Genomic DNA, 13,959 nt, shown 5'->3' on the forward strand with positions numbered 1-13,959 from the left:
CAACACATTCAGCAGAAAGCTACCTGAGAGACACTTGGTTGGTCTGGCACCGAACAGGGATTGCATGAGAACACTGAATATACACCATAAAAGCCTCTGCAGCATCTGCACACCCCTTAGTCAAGGCAAGGCAGAAGAATGGGCTTAGAATCAAGATCATGACAAACAACACCAAAGTGTTATTGGTTATAACTATTTTTGGATTAGAAAATTAATTTAGAAAATAAATTAACTACTTTATTCCTTACTGATTTCTTATATTATAAAAAAAATCTACATATTTTTGAAAACTATATCACTTTTAACTTTTTAATCGTCTAACCAGAAGAAACCAGGAGTCAGCCTTCCTTTTGTTTTCTATTTCCTGGTAACTGCTAGCTAAGACAACTACCTAGTATTAGCATAGAATCCACATCAAACTTTTAATAATAATACAAAAACAGGATAAAGTTTTTAGAAAAACCAAACAGATGAGCCCTTTCTTCACACAAGTCTGTGTGATTTACACAAGCTGTAATCTTACTTTTGTGTAAGAGTTGGCCTCATTTCATTTCATCACTGTTCTTTAAATGCAAAAGGAACTAAAATGCTTGCATGCATGTCCAAAAGCTTGAAGCCACTTTTAATTGTCCTTTAAGTGCAAAGAGAACAGAATGTTTATTATATGCAAAGGAAAAAGCTGTAGAAAGAAATGCTGCTGTACTTTAAAAGCATCCATGACCACATTGCTTATGAATATCATCCTTCCCAATCTAGACACTGGCTTTTCAGCTGCTACTGCCCAAAGACATCAACAACAAAGCTGCTTTAATCATCTCAGAGCTCACTTTTTCTCCCTTTAATATCAATAAAATTTCTATCAGATGCAAAATCTGTCTTATAATTTGTGGCCAAGCTGCACCTCCAGTCTTCAAGATTTTGGAAAACAGTAAGTACAACAGTGCAGCAGACTCCACACAGTGTGCCTCTCAATTACAGATTTTTTGGGCAAAGGTGAGCATATTTCTCACTTTTTCTGCTAAGAAGAAGCTCTTTCCATTAATACTCATGCCTAATTCAACTCTCTAAGTAGTTCCATCTACACAGGCAGCAGAAAAGAATGAAAAATGCCACATGCCTTCTCCTACTACCTGATTTTCTTGTTTCCCTGCACCCATAGCACCTGAAAAAGACCTTCTTTCACAGAAAGAAACCAGCTTTCAGTTTTCAAACTCAGGCTCTGTAGCAAGCATTACGTAGCACATCATCTCTGAGGTCAGTTTTTGTGCAAACCAAACTAGTCTTTGGTGTAAGGAAGCTTGAGATGATCCTGCTGAATGGGCAAGGAGCCTGACCCAGCTTTTCAGATGCTTTGGCAGAAGAAGGAGCTGTGTCCCAAAATGGATAACAGATTTCTGGGTTTATGAAAACCTCAAGGCATTTACAGAGGGTAAATTGGATGTGATCACAGACAATCCTTTTATTGACAAATTGAAAAACGAAATCTTACCTCCTGCTTTGATAGGGAAATTCTTGGCCATGCCCGTTGCAAGACAACATGACTGCAAACTTCCAGAATTGATTGTGACGCTTTTTAAAGAAGCTAATAAACGGGCCTATATGAGCAATGAAAATTGCATAGAGAAGCTATCTCCTGCCTTAATCTCCCAAAGCTGAAATCTGGAAGTTACCAAGTACAGTAAATTCTGTTCAAATTGGGTGGCAAATACCTTTTCCATCAATCACATCCCTGGACGCCTTTTGCTTGCATTCAGTTGAGAGCTAAGATAAAGTGCTTTGCCTCCTGAACTAAAGAATGTAAGAAGAAATAAAGAGCCTTTCCTTTCCAAACAGACAGGCACCATTTATTAAGATGATGGCATGAATATGTGCCACTGGCTCCAACAGCAACAACCTCTCTGAGGACTAAAACTTCCAAGAAAGCAAGTAATGCCAAAACGGTATTTTTTCAAATTCTCATTTCTTAAGGTCTTCAAGAACTTGGAAACTTAGCAAGGTGCATATAATGAACAGAATTTCACCCAGATTGAAATCTGAATTTCCTATGCATTTTGCTTAATTTTTTCATTCTGTGGGTATTTGTGCCTATTTGGAATGGACTAGATGTACTTGCTCAGTGTTCACCCAGAATCACGAATTCTGGATTCAGTACATGTTTGTAAAAGAAAGTATTACTATGCCTTTCCCCTAGATTTTGGTAATGGCAGAAAAATCCTATCAACTTTCACCATAAACCGGAGAACATGAAAATGAAAAGCACCTTCTAAGAGCTATGAAGCAGACACTATGAAGTCCAGAGAGACTCCATGCTCCTGCTCTGTATGATGCTACAGCCACACTCACCTGCAGAAAATGGAAGGATTTCCAAAACACAGCAAGCCACAGTTTGTAAAAGGCCGAGAGAAAAGGCAGTGAGTGCAGCCAGATTTTTACAAAACTCTTATACTTGCAGTTGTACACCAAATTAAAACCAGAAGGACTATGCGACAGTTTAAAGAAAATCCAATATCCATTCTGAGTGCCTGGCCAAAAAAGGCCAACTTTTCCACAATTAATTCCAAGCTATTCTTCAATCCTCCAGCATCCCTGCTCATGGCTATGTGCATGCCGGCTGGCTGCTGGCAAGAATTTCACTGCAGAGCTGTAGTAGGCACTTGGGTTATCTCCCTCCAAGTCAGTGGGACTTATCTCCATGCAACCAATGGTATTTTTTCTGGACAGTTTCCTGTGAGGCTAGCAACCGATTTCCTTATCTTGTCTTTTAAGTGTAAACCAGGCTCCTCTTCAAGTCTCTAAAACTTGACAGAATAGGAAGACTGTATCTGTTTTTTTTTTAGTATGCCGCATTTGTAGGAGCACATCTGAAGTGTTTTATTGTTGTGCAAAAAAACCCCATCTTAATTATTACCATACTGAAAATCATAGGCAAAACAAATAACTAGAAAGAAATTTCTTACAGATGTTAAGCAATAGCTTTCACTCACAACTGAAAAGAATAACAGCTGGAAGGTCTGCTCAGAAAAGTCCTGAACAATGAGGAAACCCATAGGGTGCATCCCTGGGCACCACAGGGTCACAGAACCATTGCTGTGTCCCTCAGTTGGGCTGTCCCATATGCCTGGATGAGAAAAGAGAAGGAAAAGAAGGGAAAGAAGGAAGAAGGAAAAACTGCATTTAAACAAACAAATCAAAAGTGAATGACTACAAAACCTTGTCCTCTGGACAGCTTTATGTTTTACAGAAATGGTCAGATTGGATATGGTTAAGTACGCTGAACACCTTTAATGAAAAAACAGCCTTCAGAGAAGTTCAATTTTTTTATGCTAAATTCTTTTGAAGATGTACCTGTTGAAATTACTGGCATTGGGTACTTGAAATCTCCCCACCTCTTCAAGTTCAAAAATACTTGGCCCCAACGGACCACACTTGACAGAGCAGAGCTTGATCCCCTACTACTGCTGCTGAGATTGCAGAAATGGAAAATCATTAACACTATCAGGGTCATTTCCACCTTCGCCCCACTGTGAGATCTCCTTCCTTGATTATTTCTTGCCTAATATTAGAGACCTAAAGCAAGAATTTTCTATCAGCAATCTTGACACCCCTGTCACAATCTCCCAGGGCATACTACTAAGTGGTTTTAACAGGCACTTTCATCTTTTTCCCCAATTCCATGATTGCACCGAGTCCATAACTCCCCACTACTGCCCTATACTGCTCCCTGTTGGGTGTAACACTCATCAAATGTCATTAGACAAGTCATGCAACAAACACATCCCATCACAAGTTTAGCCCATGCTTCATCAAGCTGAAAGCATGAATTTTTTTAATAAACTCTTTTCACTTGACCAACTCCCAGTCTCTTAATTATTACTGACATTTTTTAAACTCCATCTATTTCACTCACATCCTGAGTAATTCCCATGTAGTCCCACAAAAACCCTACGAAGAGGGATTATTTCTGCCACAAGTCTTTCCTTTTTTTTTTAAAGGCTCAGTCCAAAACCTAGAGGAATTACTATTAAAATTTCTTCTAATTTCAGGAGGCTTTAAATCCTTTTACTGCTTATAATGTGTGTGTATTTAAAATATCATAAGGATCTTAAATAAATGGAAAAAATATTTTTCCACAGGTATGGTTAGAAAAACAGGTTTGTGCTACACAGAAGACACCTTTGAAACTGCTACAGTTTCAAGACTAGCAATGCTGCAGTGTGTATGGCCTGGCTTTCTGCCCCCTTCCTCCTTGCTGGCACTACATGGCTTCCTACTCTCCTCTAGATGCCCTCCACCCAGTTCCTCACAGTGGGCTCAAGCTGTCTTCCACACTCACAGGAGTCCCTGCTGACTTGGTTTTGCATTATTTTGCTATGACGTTCATTTCCTTCAGGTATGAGTAAGGAATATTGAGTCTTGACATTTTATTCACAATTTCACCCCACAATAATGATCAATTTTCATTGGTTTCTACTTGAAAGAGATAAAAAGATTTTGTGATGGCTTGCAAAATATAACTTTGTGTGAGATAATTTCTTACTGCAGAGATTTCCTGAGTATAAAAAAATGTTTTACAAAACATTGCCATCTGCAAATAAGTCTTTTGTCAGCTTACAAAGTGCCTGTCCTTGATTCAGACTTCATGAGGATGAACCCTGCCCTTGCAATCTTAAACACAGCCTCACTTGTATCGCAAAGTGAAGACCACTTGAAAAATTACACATTGGCATTGTATATTTTCCTCTTAGGCATTATTTGCCACAGGAAACTCATATGACCAGGTCAATAGTTATATTAGCTGATTTTCAGGTATGGCTCAAGATATTGCCCCATGTACAAATATACACAGGTTTCAACAATTTGCCATCTGGTTGGTTCAATACTACCACTTCGTACTTAAGAGCACAGAAGTTGAAGTAGGTTTTGGTGGAAATCACAGCCTTTGCATTCAGTAACCAAGACTCTACATAGGATGCCTTCATGATTTCCCCTGGGGTTCATTTCTCCAACTGGTCTGACGAGACTCACGCTTATTCACCTGTGGGGAACTGCATGCAGCAAAGCATCTCCCATGCTCTGAGGGCCATGCTCTCGCTGGTTATACAGACACCTACATATATGGTTTTACATATTTTTTAACATAATTTTACATATCACATACTCTTTGCCCTACTTTTGCTCTACTCTCATCTCTCAAACAATGTAAGCAGACTTTTGCAAATTAGAAAGCCTGTAGATTTGCACATATGTTGATGAAGAAACTATCAGTTTATTGCTGAAAACTCCATCTACTCCTTTAAGCCCTAAGTCCCTCATTTCCATTTGTTACACTGTGCTTCAGCTCAAATGTTGTCTAAATACTAACTACAAGGCTTTACAACACAGGGATAAAGCTTCAGACAAATTAAATTATCATTACATCAACAAGAAATCAAATTAAACCATCATGACAACAACCACATAGCAATCCCACTACACATTCAAACAGTCATGTTTAACCCTGCCCCACGCAGTACTGGCTAACTCCCCCTCCTTACAGGGAGCAGCATGGCATGCTGCAGAGCTGACATGCCACCCAAATAATTTTATCTGCTGCAGATTGAGGTTAGCATGGCAGGAGCTATCTCAAAGGATGCAGGATGCCAGTGTTCGTTCACAGCAAGCTTCTGCTGCAAAGGCAAGGAGATGGGGACATGAGGCAAGCTATGCTAAGGCAGATGAAAAAATTTAGTGCTGAAACCAGGATATAAAGATTGCAAGTGTAAATTAGTTTACTGAAACACTGACTGGGAGGGAGCACTAGAGATGATCTAGACCAAACTCTCACTTGAAGCAATACTCAGGATTTCCTGTCCTGAGTCCACTGGTATTTGGGCCAATATGAGTGAGCACTCCAGAATGCACAAAGTTTGGAGAATGTCGCTGGCTGCAGTTTCAGCATGTGCAATGTACGAGGAACCATCCTTGAACTTGTTGTGTCACAATCTCCATGATCAATGCAATCCCATTCAAGCATTATGGATCTACAGTTCTATGACAAAAAGCATGTATCCCCCTTCCCTTTTTACTGGGGACTCTCCTGCATCATCTTTGGAGGAAAAAAAAAAACAAACCACAAAGCTCCCTGACCCCCAGCAAAACCACCTAATCTTTACAAAGCCAGCTAAAAAATGTGCTGCTTATTCAATCTACAAAATCAGCGATTCAGGCAGCTTCCTCTTTGAACAAGCAGAGCTTACTATGGCTCTTGCCCTGAAAATACATCAGACTAAAACATGCAAGACAGATAAGCAAGGTCTGAATCTTGCAGACTCCAGCCTCAACACGAGCAGTAGGTTTGGTGAGCTGGCTGGACCACACTCTATTTCAATTTAAGACGCTCTTCCCAATTCCTTCTCCTTCTCAGAAATATTAATTTAAGAGCAGCCTTTTTATAAAGTGCCTCATTAATTATTTTTCAAAGCAAGAGTTTAGAGTGGGGCACCCCCACAGCAAGAATGGCAGACTGGAGTCAGGGAATAAGCCTTATGTTTTAATTCCTTTTTTCACAATGATTTTGCTTTAGCAGTTGCATCTGCAAAGATGTGACAGGCAAAGTAGAGATGTATCTGAAGAGCTGCACAGCTCTTAGCAAGGCAAAGGTATTCTCCCTTTTCACTACAGGGAAATTTCAGATACATACGTCCAGTCAAGTTTCACACGTGTCCAGATATGGATTTTCCAACCCTCTGGCACGAGTTCCCTGTTCTAATTCTAGATGATGTCCAGGGCAATGACAATATCCTCTCGCACAGCTGTGAAGAAGCTGGTAAGTTCCCCGTATCTCCTTGTTTTGTTTTGGGGTTTTTTTTCCCTTTTCTCCAATAATTGGACATCAGCCTGTTCAGACACTCTTAACTGCCCTCAGTCAGGGACCAGAAAACTTGAAATGCTGAATTGTGGAAATGCAATTTTGGCTGCAGCATAGGGATGAGTGTAAAGAAAAGAAGAAATACATTGGAGAATTGTACCTTCATGGCTCTGATGGGACCTGAAACCACCCACAGTGGGAAAGATGAAAATGACAATGCTGAGGGGACACAATACAAAAATCTCTGCATGTGAGGTTGGATGCTTGGCTGATTGCTTTTTTGGGTGAAAGCCATGTAATATTTGGATGATTCCACTATGGGAATCTACTGAAAGATCCACTGTGATTTCAAAAGCCTAACAGAGGAGCAATTTAACACTTGCACTCTCTTTAAGCCACAAAAAAATCCCAAAGCAACAGAATAAAAGGACAAACTTGGCTTTGGGCACCACCCAGGAGTCACCCTATGCCCTTAGTCATCAGCCCTGAGTTTGATCTTCCAGTTCAGAGGACTTTTACAGGCTTCAGATGCATAATACATAGTATACCAGAACAGGGCTTCCTTTTTACATGCAAACTTTTACTTCGCTTGTGAATCCCCAGCCTTAAAATTTGCTTTGTAAACACTTTAACTGCTACCTTACTGGTGAGGAGCGTAGGTAGACAGGAGCAAGATGTATTTAGTATTTTAACCACTCAAGTAACAAAAACACCCCCCAAAATACAGAATTATGCCCTTTCATTTCATAGTTTAAGTGTAATATGCATAAATTTAAAGCAGGTTTGGGGTTTGGGTTTTTTCCATTTTCTCTCTCCTAACATTTTAAGGGTATAAAACATTGTTCTCACACAAGTCTGAATCATTTACCTACATATCGACGTAGTAGTTTTCCCACTGCCTTCAATGGCTTTGCAAAACATCTAGCCACATAGTCCTGAACCGATCTACCTTGGCAAAACCAAGGTGCTTCAAAGGTTTCAACTGCCGGGGCTGGGGAACTGGGACTGTCACGCAGTTACAGGTCGCATCTCTCCACACTCTTCACAGTCTTTACCGCCTACTCTTCGGCATGCTCTAATTCCTTCACGGGGAACTTTTAAAGCATTGTCTGGTAGGAAACCGTCTGCCCGAAACCCCACGGGACACTGTCCCACCCCGAACCAGCTCAGCGATGTGCCCAAACCCCGCTGACGCCGCCGGCTCCCGAACCCGGCTCGGTGCCTGGGACACCCAGCTGGTCCCTGCCCCGCTCGGAACCCCGCCACGCCGCGGGTGCGTTTCTGCGAGGTTTCCCACCACAAAGCGTGCCTGCAGATGCAGCGCTTTCAGAAAACGTCTCCGGAGACAGCCGGCCGCTTCGCCTCCCCCTTGCAGAGCCCTACCTCGGATGTAAGTGCACTTGCTCTCGTCCAGCAGGCTGGAGGTAGAGCCGCCCATGCTGCCGGCGGCGCGGGACTGCTACACGAGCGCGGCCGAGGAGCGCTGCCGCCCTGCCCTGCCCAGCCCAGCCCAGCCCAGCCCCGCCCAACCCTGCCCGGCTCTACCCGGCCCCCAGCTCCCTGCCCGCTTCCTCACGCAGGCACCGCCTCTCGCCCGCTGCCGCCTCGAGGATGTCGGGCCCCGGGGGCGGGAGGACTCCTCCGGCACCTACTCCCGCCTCCCTCCACCCTCCTCCCCTCCTCGCTCTCTCCTTCACCCTCCAGCAGCCTTCTTGCCGTGCACAGGAGGCGACCCCTAGGTTGCCCGTCACCAGTCTCATAAATTGAGGAGCAAAAGGTGGCAGGAGGCCCCAGAAGTAGTTGCAGGGGCAATGAAAACACATCCACTTGCAAGGCAAGCAGAGTGTGCCTCTAGATACGCATGTCCCTAAGCTTTTACTTTGGCTCATCAAAATGCACAGCGCTGTCTCCTTTTGCTCACATGTCATTTGCTACCCAATCTCAACATCTCCATCCCTCTGGAGATGTGCTAAGATGTTCTGAAGTAGCCATGGAGACTACTTTAAAGATTATACATGTTGTTGGTATCATGGGATTGAAGTCCATTAGAAATACTCTCCAACATTTTTCAAGACAAAAGAACCACCTGAAATATCCTTCAAATAGGATGCCTCCTACATGGCATGTTGAGACACCATGGGATTCATATGGCTTAGTATTCAGGGCCTTATCTTCCTGCTCATCTTATTGGGAATCCTGGTGGCCTGTATAGAATGCTATTTAATATACAATTCCAGAATCATAAACCTACGATTCCAGGATGATAAACCTACACAAGCAAGCAATAAAATGCATGTCCCTTCAGTAAACATTATCCAAGGATCAAACCAATTTCCTAAAACATGCAGGAGCACCAGTTTGCTGATTCTCAGCACAGTGGTGTAAGATAGTATGGAAGTTACCCAGATCTCCTTGCCTCTGAATAATAGTCTCAGCAAGACGTTATACCCTCTACAACTTTCTAAGGTATTTTCTTCTGTTTTGCTGTTTTTATAATGATAATTCAGCTGACTGGGAATGGGCAGCTTGCCATATGTTATTGTGCCTCATATGTTTAGTATGGAGTTGATGAGATGCAATGAATATGGATTGTGCTGTCACAGTGACTGGAAGTTATGCATTTTAGACTTAAATACTTTTCATTCAGCTTGTACACAACTGTCACTTGCTGTGAAATTGCTCTAACATAGTTAAGTTTTGCTTATAAGGATTGTGCAGTAGGTAAATTTACTACTTTGCCACTCAGGTGGTCAAGGAAGGTTAAAAATTTTTGAGTTGAATTGTAGAACATTTAAACCAACGTTAAACTTGATCAGATTTGAAATATTGAAGCTGATATGTAACATCAAGTTCAGTATTCTGCTAAACAGCCTCTTCCTTCAAGAAAGCTGATTGAAGGCAACTTCAATATAAATTCATGCTCGCTGGCCACATGCTGGTTGTGCCAAAATGTAACAGAGCAATTGTTTAACTACCTTGAGGAGACCACGTTCTTCCAAAGCATCACTAAAACAGCATTTCACAAGTCTATAGATAGCTGAAAATATAATACTAAATCAACAGCACTTCTAGAGGTCAAAAGTGGATCAGACTCTATTATCAATATATTTGGTTATTAAGCTTTGCTTGAGAGCTTTGCACTTGCTCACAGAAAGGTGGATGTTGTAGTTTGCTCACAGCATGTCTTTGAGCTCTGTGAGTAGGCAATGATGAGGAAATAGTTTACTGTTGTGCATCTTAAAGGCATTATAGAAGAATTTGGGGTCCACTCAGTGTAGTATATATTTTATCAAATGTCTTCGAGAAGCAGTTCATAATGTACAGTCATATGTAATATAAAGTCAGCTCAAGGAGTCTGGAGAGATAAACTATGGAAAATTCATGAGCAGTGAACTGGATTGCTATTCTGTCTCATCATTTAGCAGATGAAAATACGCCAAATCCCAGAAGCTGCATACCCAGGAACAGATGTCAGTGTGCATACTGAATGGGAAACCTCCCTGTCTAATTACAGCTAGGGTAAAAACAAACCGAGAACTGAATAGTGGTTTTAATTATAACATTTTATACTTTGGCAATACCTGATCCCCAAGATCCCCAAGCATTTCACAAATGCTAGTTAATTAAAGACCATAATTTTCCTTTTATGATAAGGAAATGTTGTGTTTTAATGGCAAGGTTTTTATCTTAAGTGTCTTAAAAAGATACCATGAGAAATGTAAGCAAAGTCAGGAACACGTATAAATGATCTGTAACATATCCACATTGCAGCTATCAATGATAAAGTAATAACATCAAAACAAAAATACCACCAGAAATAAAACAAATATTTTCCAACCTTTTCTCCAATAAAATCCTGATCTTTTAGGGGTTTTCACCTTTACTCTCCCCAAAAGTTCCTTCTCTAAACACCTGTTTTGTATTATATCCTATAGGACAACATGATGGAACACTTCCATCTCATAGAGAAAGTGAATTCAGGGGTGAACAGGACCAGGACATGCACCTCCTCTCCAACAAAGGAATGAAGATCTGTCTCCACTGCCTCTGCAACTTCACTTGTAACAGCTTAACATCAGGAAAGAGGTGGTTTCTTACATCACCAGAGTCTAAACTTTACTTAGTCTTCACCCAGGAGGCAGCCTGTGAAACTAATGGGAGCTCTCATACACAAAAAGTGCAGTCAGTACACAGACACTACACTGCCTTATTTTGTATCAGACTCCAACTCTGGTTTTGGGAGAGAGGGAGGGTGAAGGAGGTTGTCTCCACAATTGCTTTATTATCTCCCTGTGGAGGGAACTGTAATGTAGCCCTGAAGTGCCACAGACATAGACATGACGAGATCCATTCTCAATGCAAATGTGCATACCATCATAATAAATAATATATATAAATAAATTTCCAGCGGTTGCTAGTCAAACACACAGTCCTTAATGCAACCACGGGGATGACAAATTGCAGATGTTTCATCAGAAGGAGTGATAAAATCTTTGCCATATTGTTGGCTACTTCTCCTGTGTACCAACACTTGTCTAATTGTAAATAAGACTTGCCAAGCAACGAGTTACTTTGACATGCTGCATAATAGCACTTAACTGCGCCTTTTGCTTTAGAGGGTTCATCCTGTGTGTACTCTCCCACAACTTTCTTGGTTGCCCCAGAAGCACAGTTTGTCAACCAGAAGCATTGGAGTGAAGTATGTATGAAATCCACTGGGAGAAAAAAGAAAAATTATCCAGAACTACTTTATAAGATTTCTCCAAAGGCAGGTAGTCATTTTAAGACTGCTGACTTCTGTAAGCAGGATAACAAGGCACTCTTGACAGACAGCTGCGAATACAATAAAACCATTATAGATAAGTAATAATTATCTATTGCTAGAGGAAATGGTTAATTATTCTTGTCTGAAAGCCAAAACCAGGTTGCAGAAAATAGTACCAAGAATATGTGTCAGAAGACAAAAGCAGCCCTTTTCTCAGGACAGGTTGTTGGTTGAAATATATTCTGAATCTCTTATATCTAATACAGGAAGATGTTATTCTTATGAGGTATTTTCAAAAGGTTGGAAGAAGGTTTTAAAATCTAGCTGCAGAAGATAACCTAATTGAATCACAACTGTTTTGGCTGGAGAACCCAAAAGAGTATTTTGATAAACTAGCCTTAAAGAAAGTTAGAGTTGGTTGTGCTTTACCTACTATCCTAATTCTGAGAGACCAGGAAGAAGCACTGAAAACCCCAAAAGGCAAGAGTGGATTTTAATAGATTCTTCATTAACAGAGTCATGGAACAGCCCAGGTTGAAAGTGTTCACAAGAGATCATCTGGTCTTTCATGGGAAAGGGAGCCTAGATGAGATTATCTAGCACGCTGTGCAATTGTATCTTGAGAACCTCCAGCGATGGAGACTACCATACCCCTGGAGATGTTGTTCCAGTGAATGATTGTTCTTTCTATAAGAAATTTATTTCTTTTATCAAGATGAAGTGCTACCATGTTCTAGGGAAGAGATAAAATCTGAAAATTTCTGAAAACAGTAACCTCACAAGAAAGGACTAAGAGACTTTGCTTTATCTTAATTTTGAGTTTATCTTCAAGCCCTGTGGTGAAAAGTGCCCCTGGTCTTCTCTTCTTCCTTCTCTGGTTTTACTGCAGGAGTGATGTTGGCCTATCATCTACCATGTCAAGAACCTAAAAAGAACACTGGTTTAAGCTTGTTCTTTTGATGTCAGCTTTCTGACTCTTTGAAGCTGGAGTCTGCTTTTGGAAGGTTGAATGGGCAAAGCTGGATCTAGAAGAACAGGAAAGTAAGGAAGTGCAGCAAACCCAAAACAAATGGGAATCACTAGGCAGGAAACTCTGTTAGGACATGATACAGGACTAAGGGCATTTGGGAAAGGAATGAAGACTCAGTAAGAATGTGAAATTCAGAATCTTTTAAGATGTGATTCTTGATTTTGTTTTGGATATATTAAGGAAACCTAGGGCTGAGAATTGCCTCCAGCTGTTGCATACTTCATTTGCCTGTCCCAGTGGCCAAGTAATTACAGGGTTTTATATGTATGTAAATTCAAATAAGCTGTATGTGTTGAACTTTTCTTGTTTACTAAATACACAAAGCCTATTTCGTAAATTCAAACACCATTTCCTTCTTTGCTTAGTGAGTAGGCTATGAAATCTGTTAAATGACCCAGCTAGAGGTGATCATTCCTGCTCAGTTGCCATTAAGGGCTGTATTTTAATTAGTTACGACATTCACATCAACGCAGCTATAAGATACAGGCCTTTGTAAATTAACTGTTGAAGCAAGCTTCCTCATTGTCAAACAAGATGCATTGATTTGTCTTGTCACCTTGAAATAGAGGTGGCATATAGAAACAAGTAAATAAAACTGCAGTCGACTGCACTTTTCACTGCCTATTGCTCACACAGCTACAGAAGAGCAAACAAAAAGGCACAGCTCAATATGATCTAGCAGAAAATCCAGGATAAAAACACGTCTGTCAGAGATTCAATGGATTCTTTACTGCCTCAATTGGGCAGCCACACCTGCTTGGGAAGACAAAAAGAAAAACCTTCACAAGTGGTGGAACTGAGTTTATAGGGTAGGATTTTCAGAAGGCAGCATTAAAGGCTTTCAGCTCAAGCACCAGAGGAAGTCTTAAGGCATCCCACTGTCTTTGAACAGACTTTAGCAAGGCAAGACATCAAAAGCTAGAAATTAGACCCGTCATTTTTTCTTCTTGATTAAGTAAATTGTAGTGTGACTCAGGGGAGTAAGAAGTTCTGTTTCCATTTGATTAACAAAGATGTGACTGAAACTTTGTTCCCAAGTGAGCCAATGTTCATATATTATTAACTACCCTCCAAAAGTGCAGCAGGCATATGCTGCAGAAGCTGAATGATCCTGCAGACAGGATTAACGAAGGAGAGGAATAAATCCCCACAACATCTGGATTTGCTTCTTTTGGGCACAGATGGTTTTGGCTGCTTTTCATTCCAAGTGTATTCATTAAGACTAAGTAAGCATGGGGTTTAAACACAGTTTTCCTGTTCCAAGTCTTCATTTTCCATGGAGAAGCTCCTCATCAGGAGCCTATCCAAGAAGGCATA

General features: G+C 41.0%; 1 protein-coding gene across 1 annotated transcript in view; it reads right to left on the reverse strand.

Moving 5' to 3' along the window:
* Window positions 1-8,335, reverse strand: part of NIBAN1 (niban apoptosis regulator 1) — a 74,305-nt gene extending 65,970 nt beyond the window's left edge. The window contains exon 1 of the mRNA XM_065674210.1: window positions 8,231-8,335. Coding sequence (XP_065530282.1) covers window positions 8,231-8,285 — 55 coding nt within the window. The 5' untranslated portion in view covers window positions 8,286-8,335. The remainder of the gene's footprint in view (window positions 1-8,230) is intronic.
* Window positions 8,336-13,959: the final 5,624 nt, after the last annotated feature.

The sequence above is a fragment of the Lathamus discolor genome, chromosome 3 (assembly GCF_037157495.1).
Source record: "Lathamus discolor isolate bLatDis1 chromosome 3, bLatDis1.hap1, whole genome shotgun sequence".
Classification (NCBI taxonomy): Eukaryota; Metazoa; Chordata; class Aves; order Psittaciformes; family Psittacidae; genus Lathamus; species Lathamus discolor.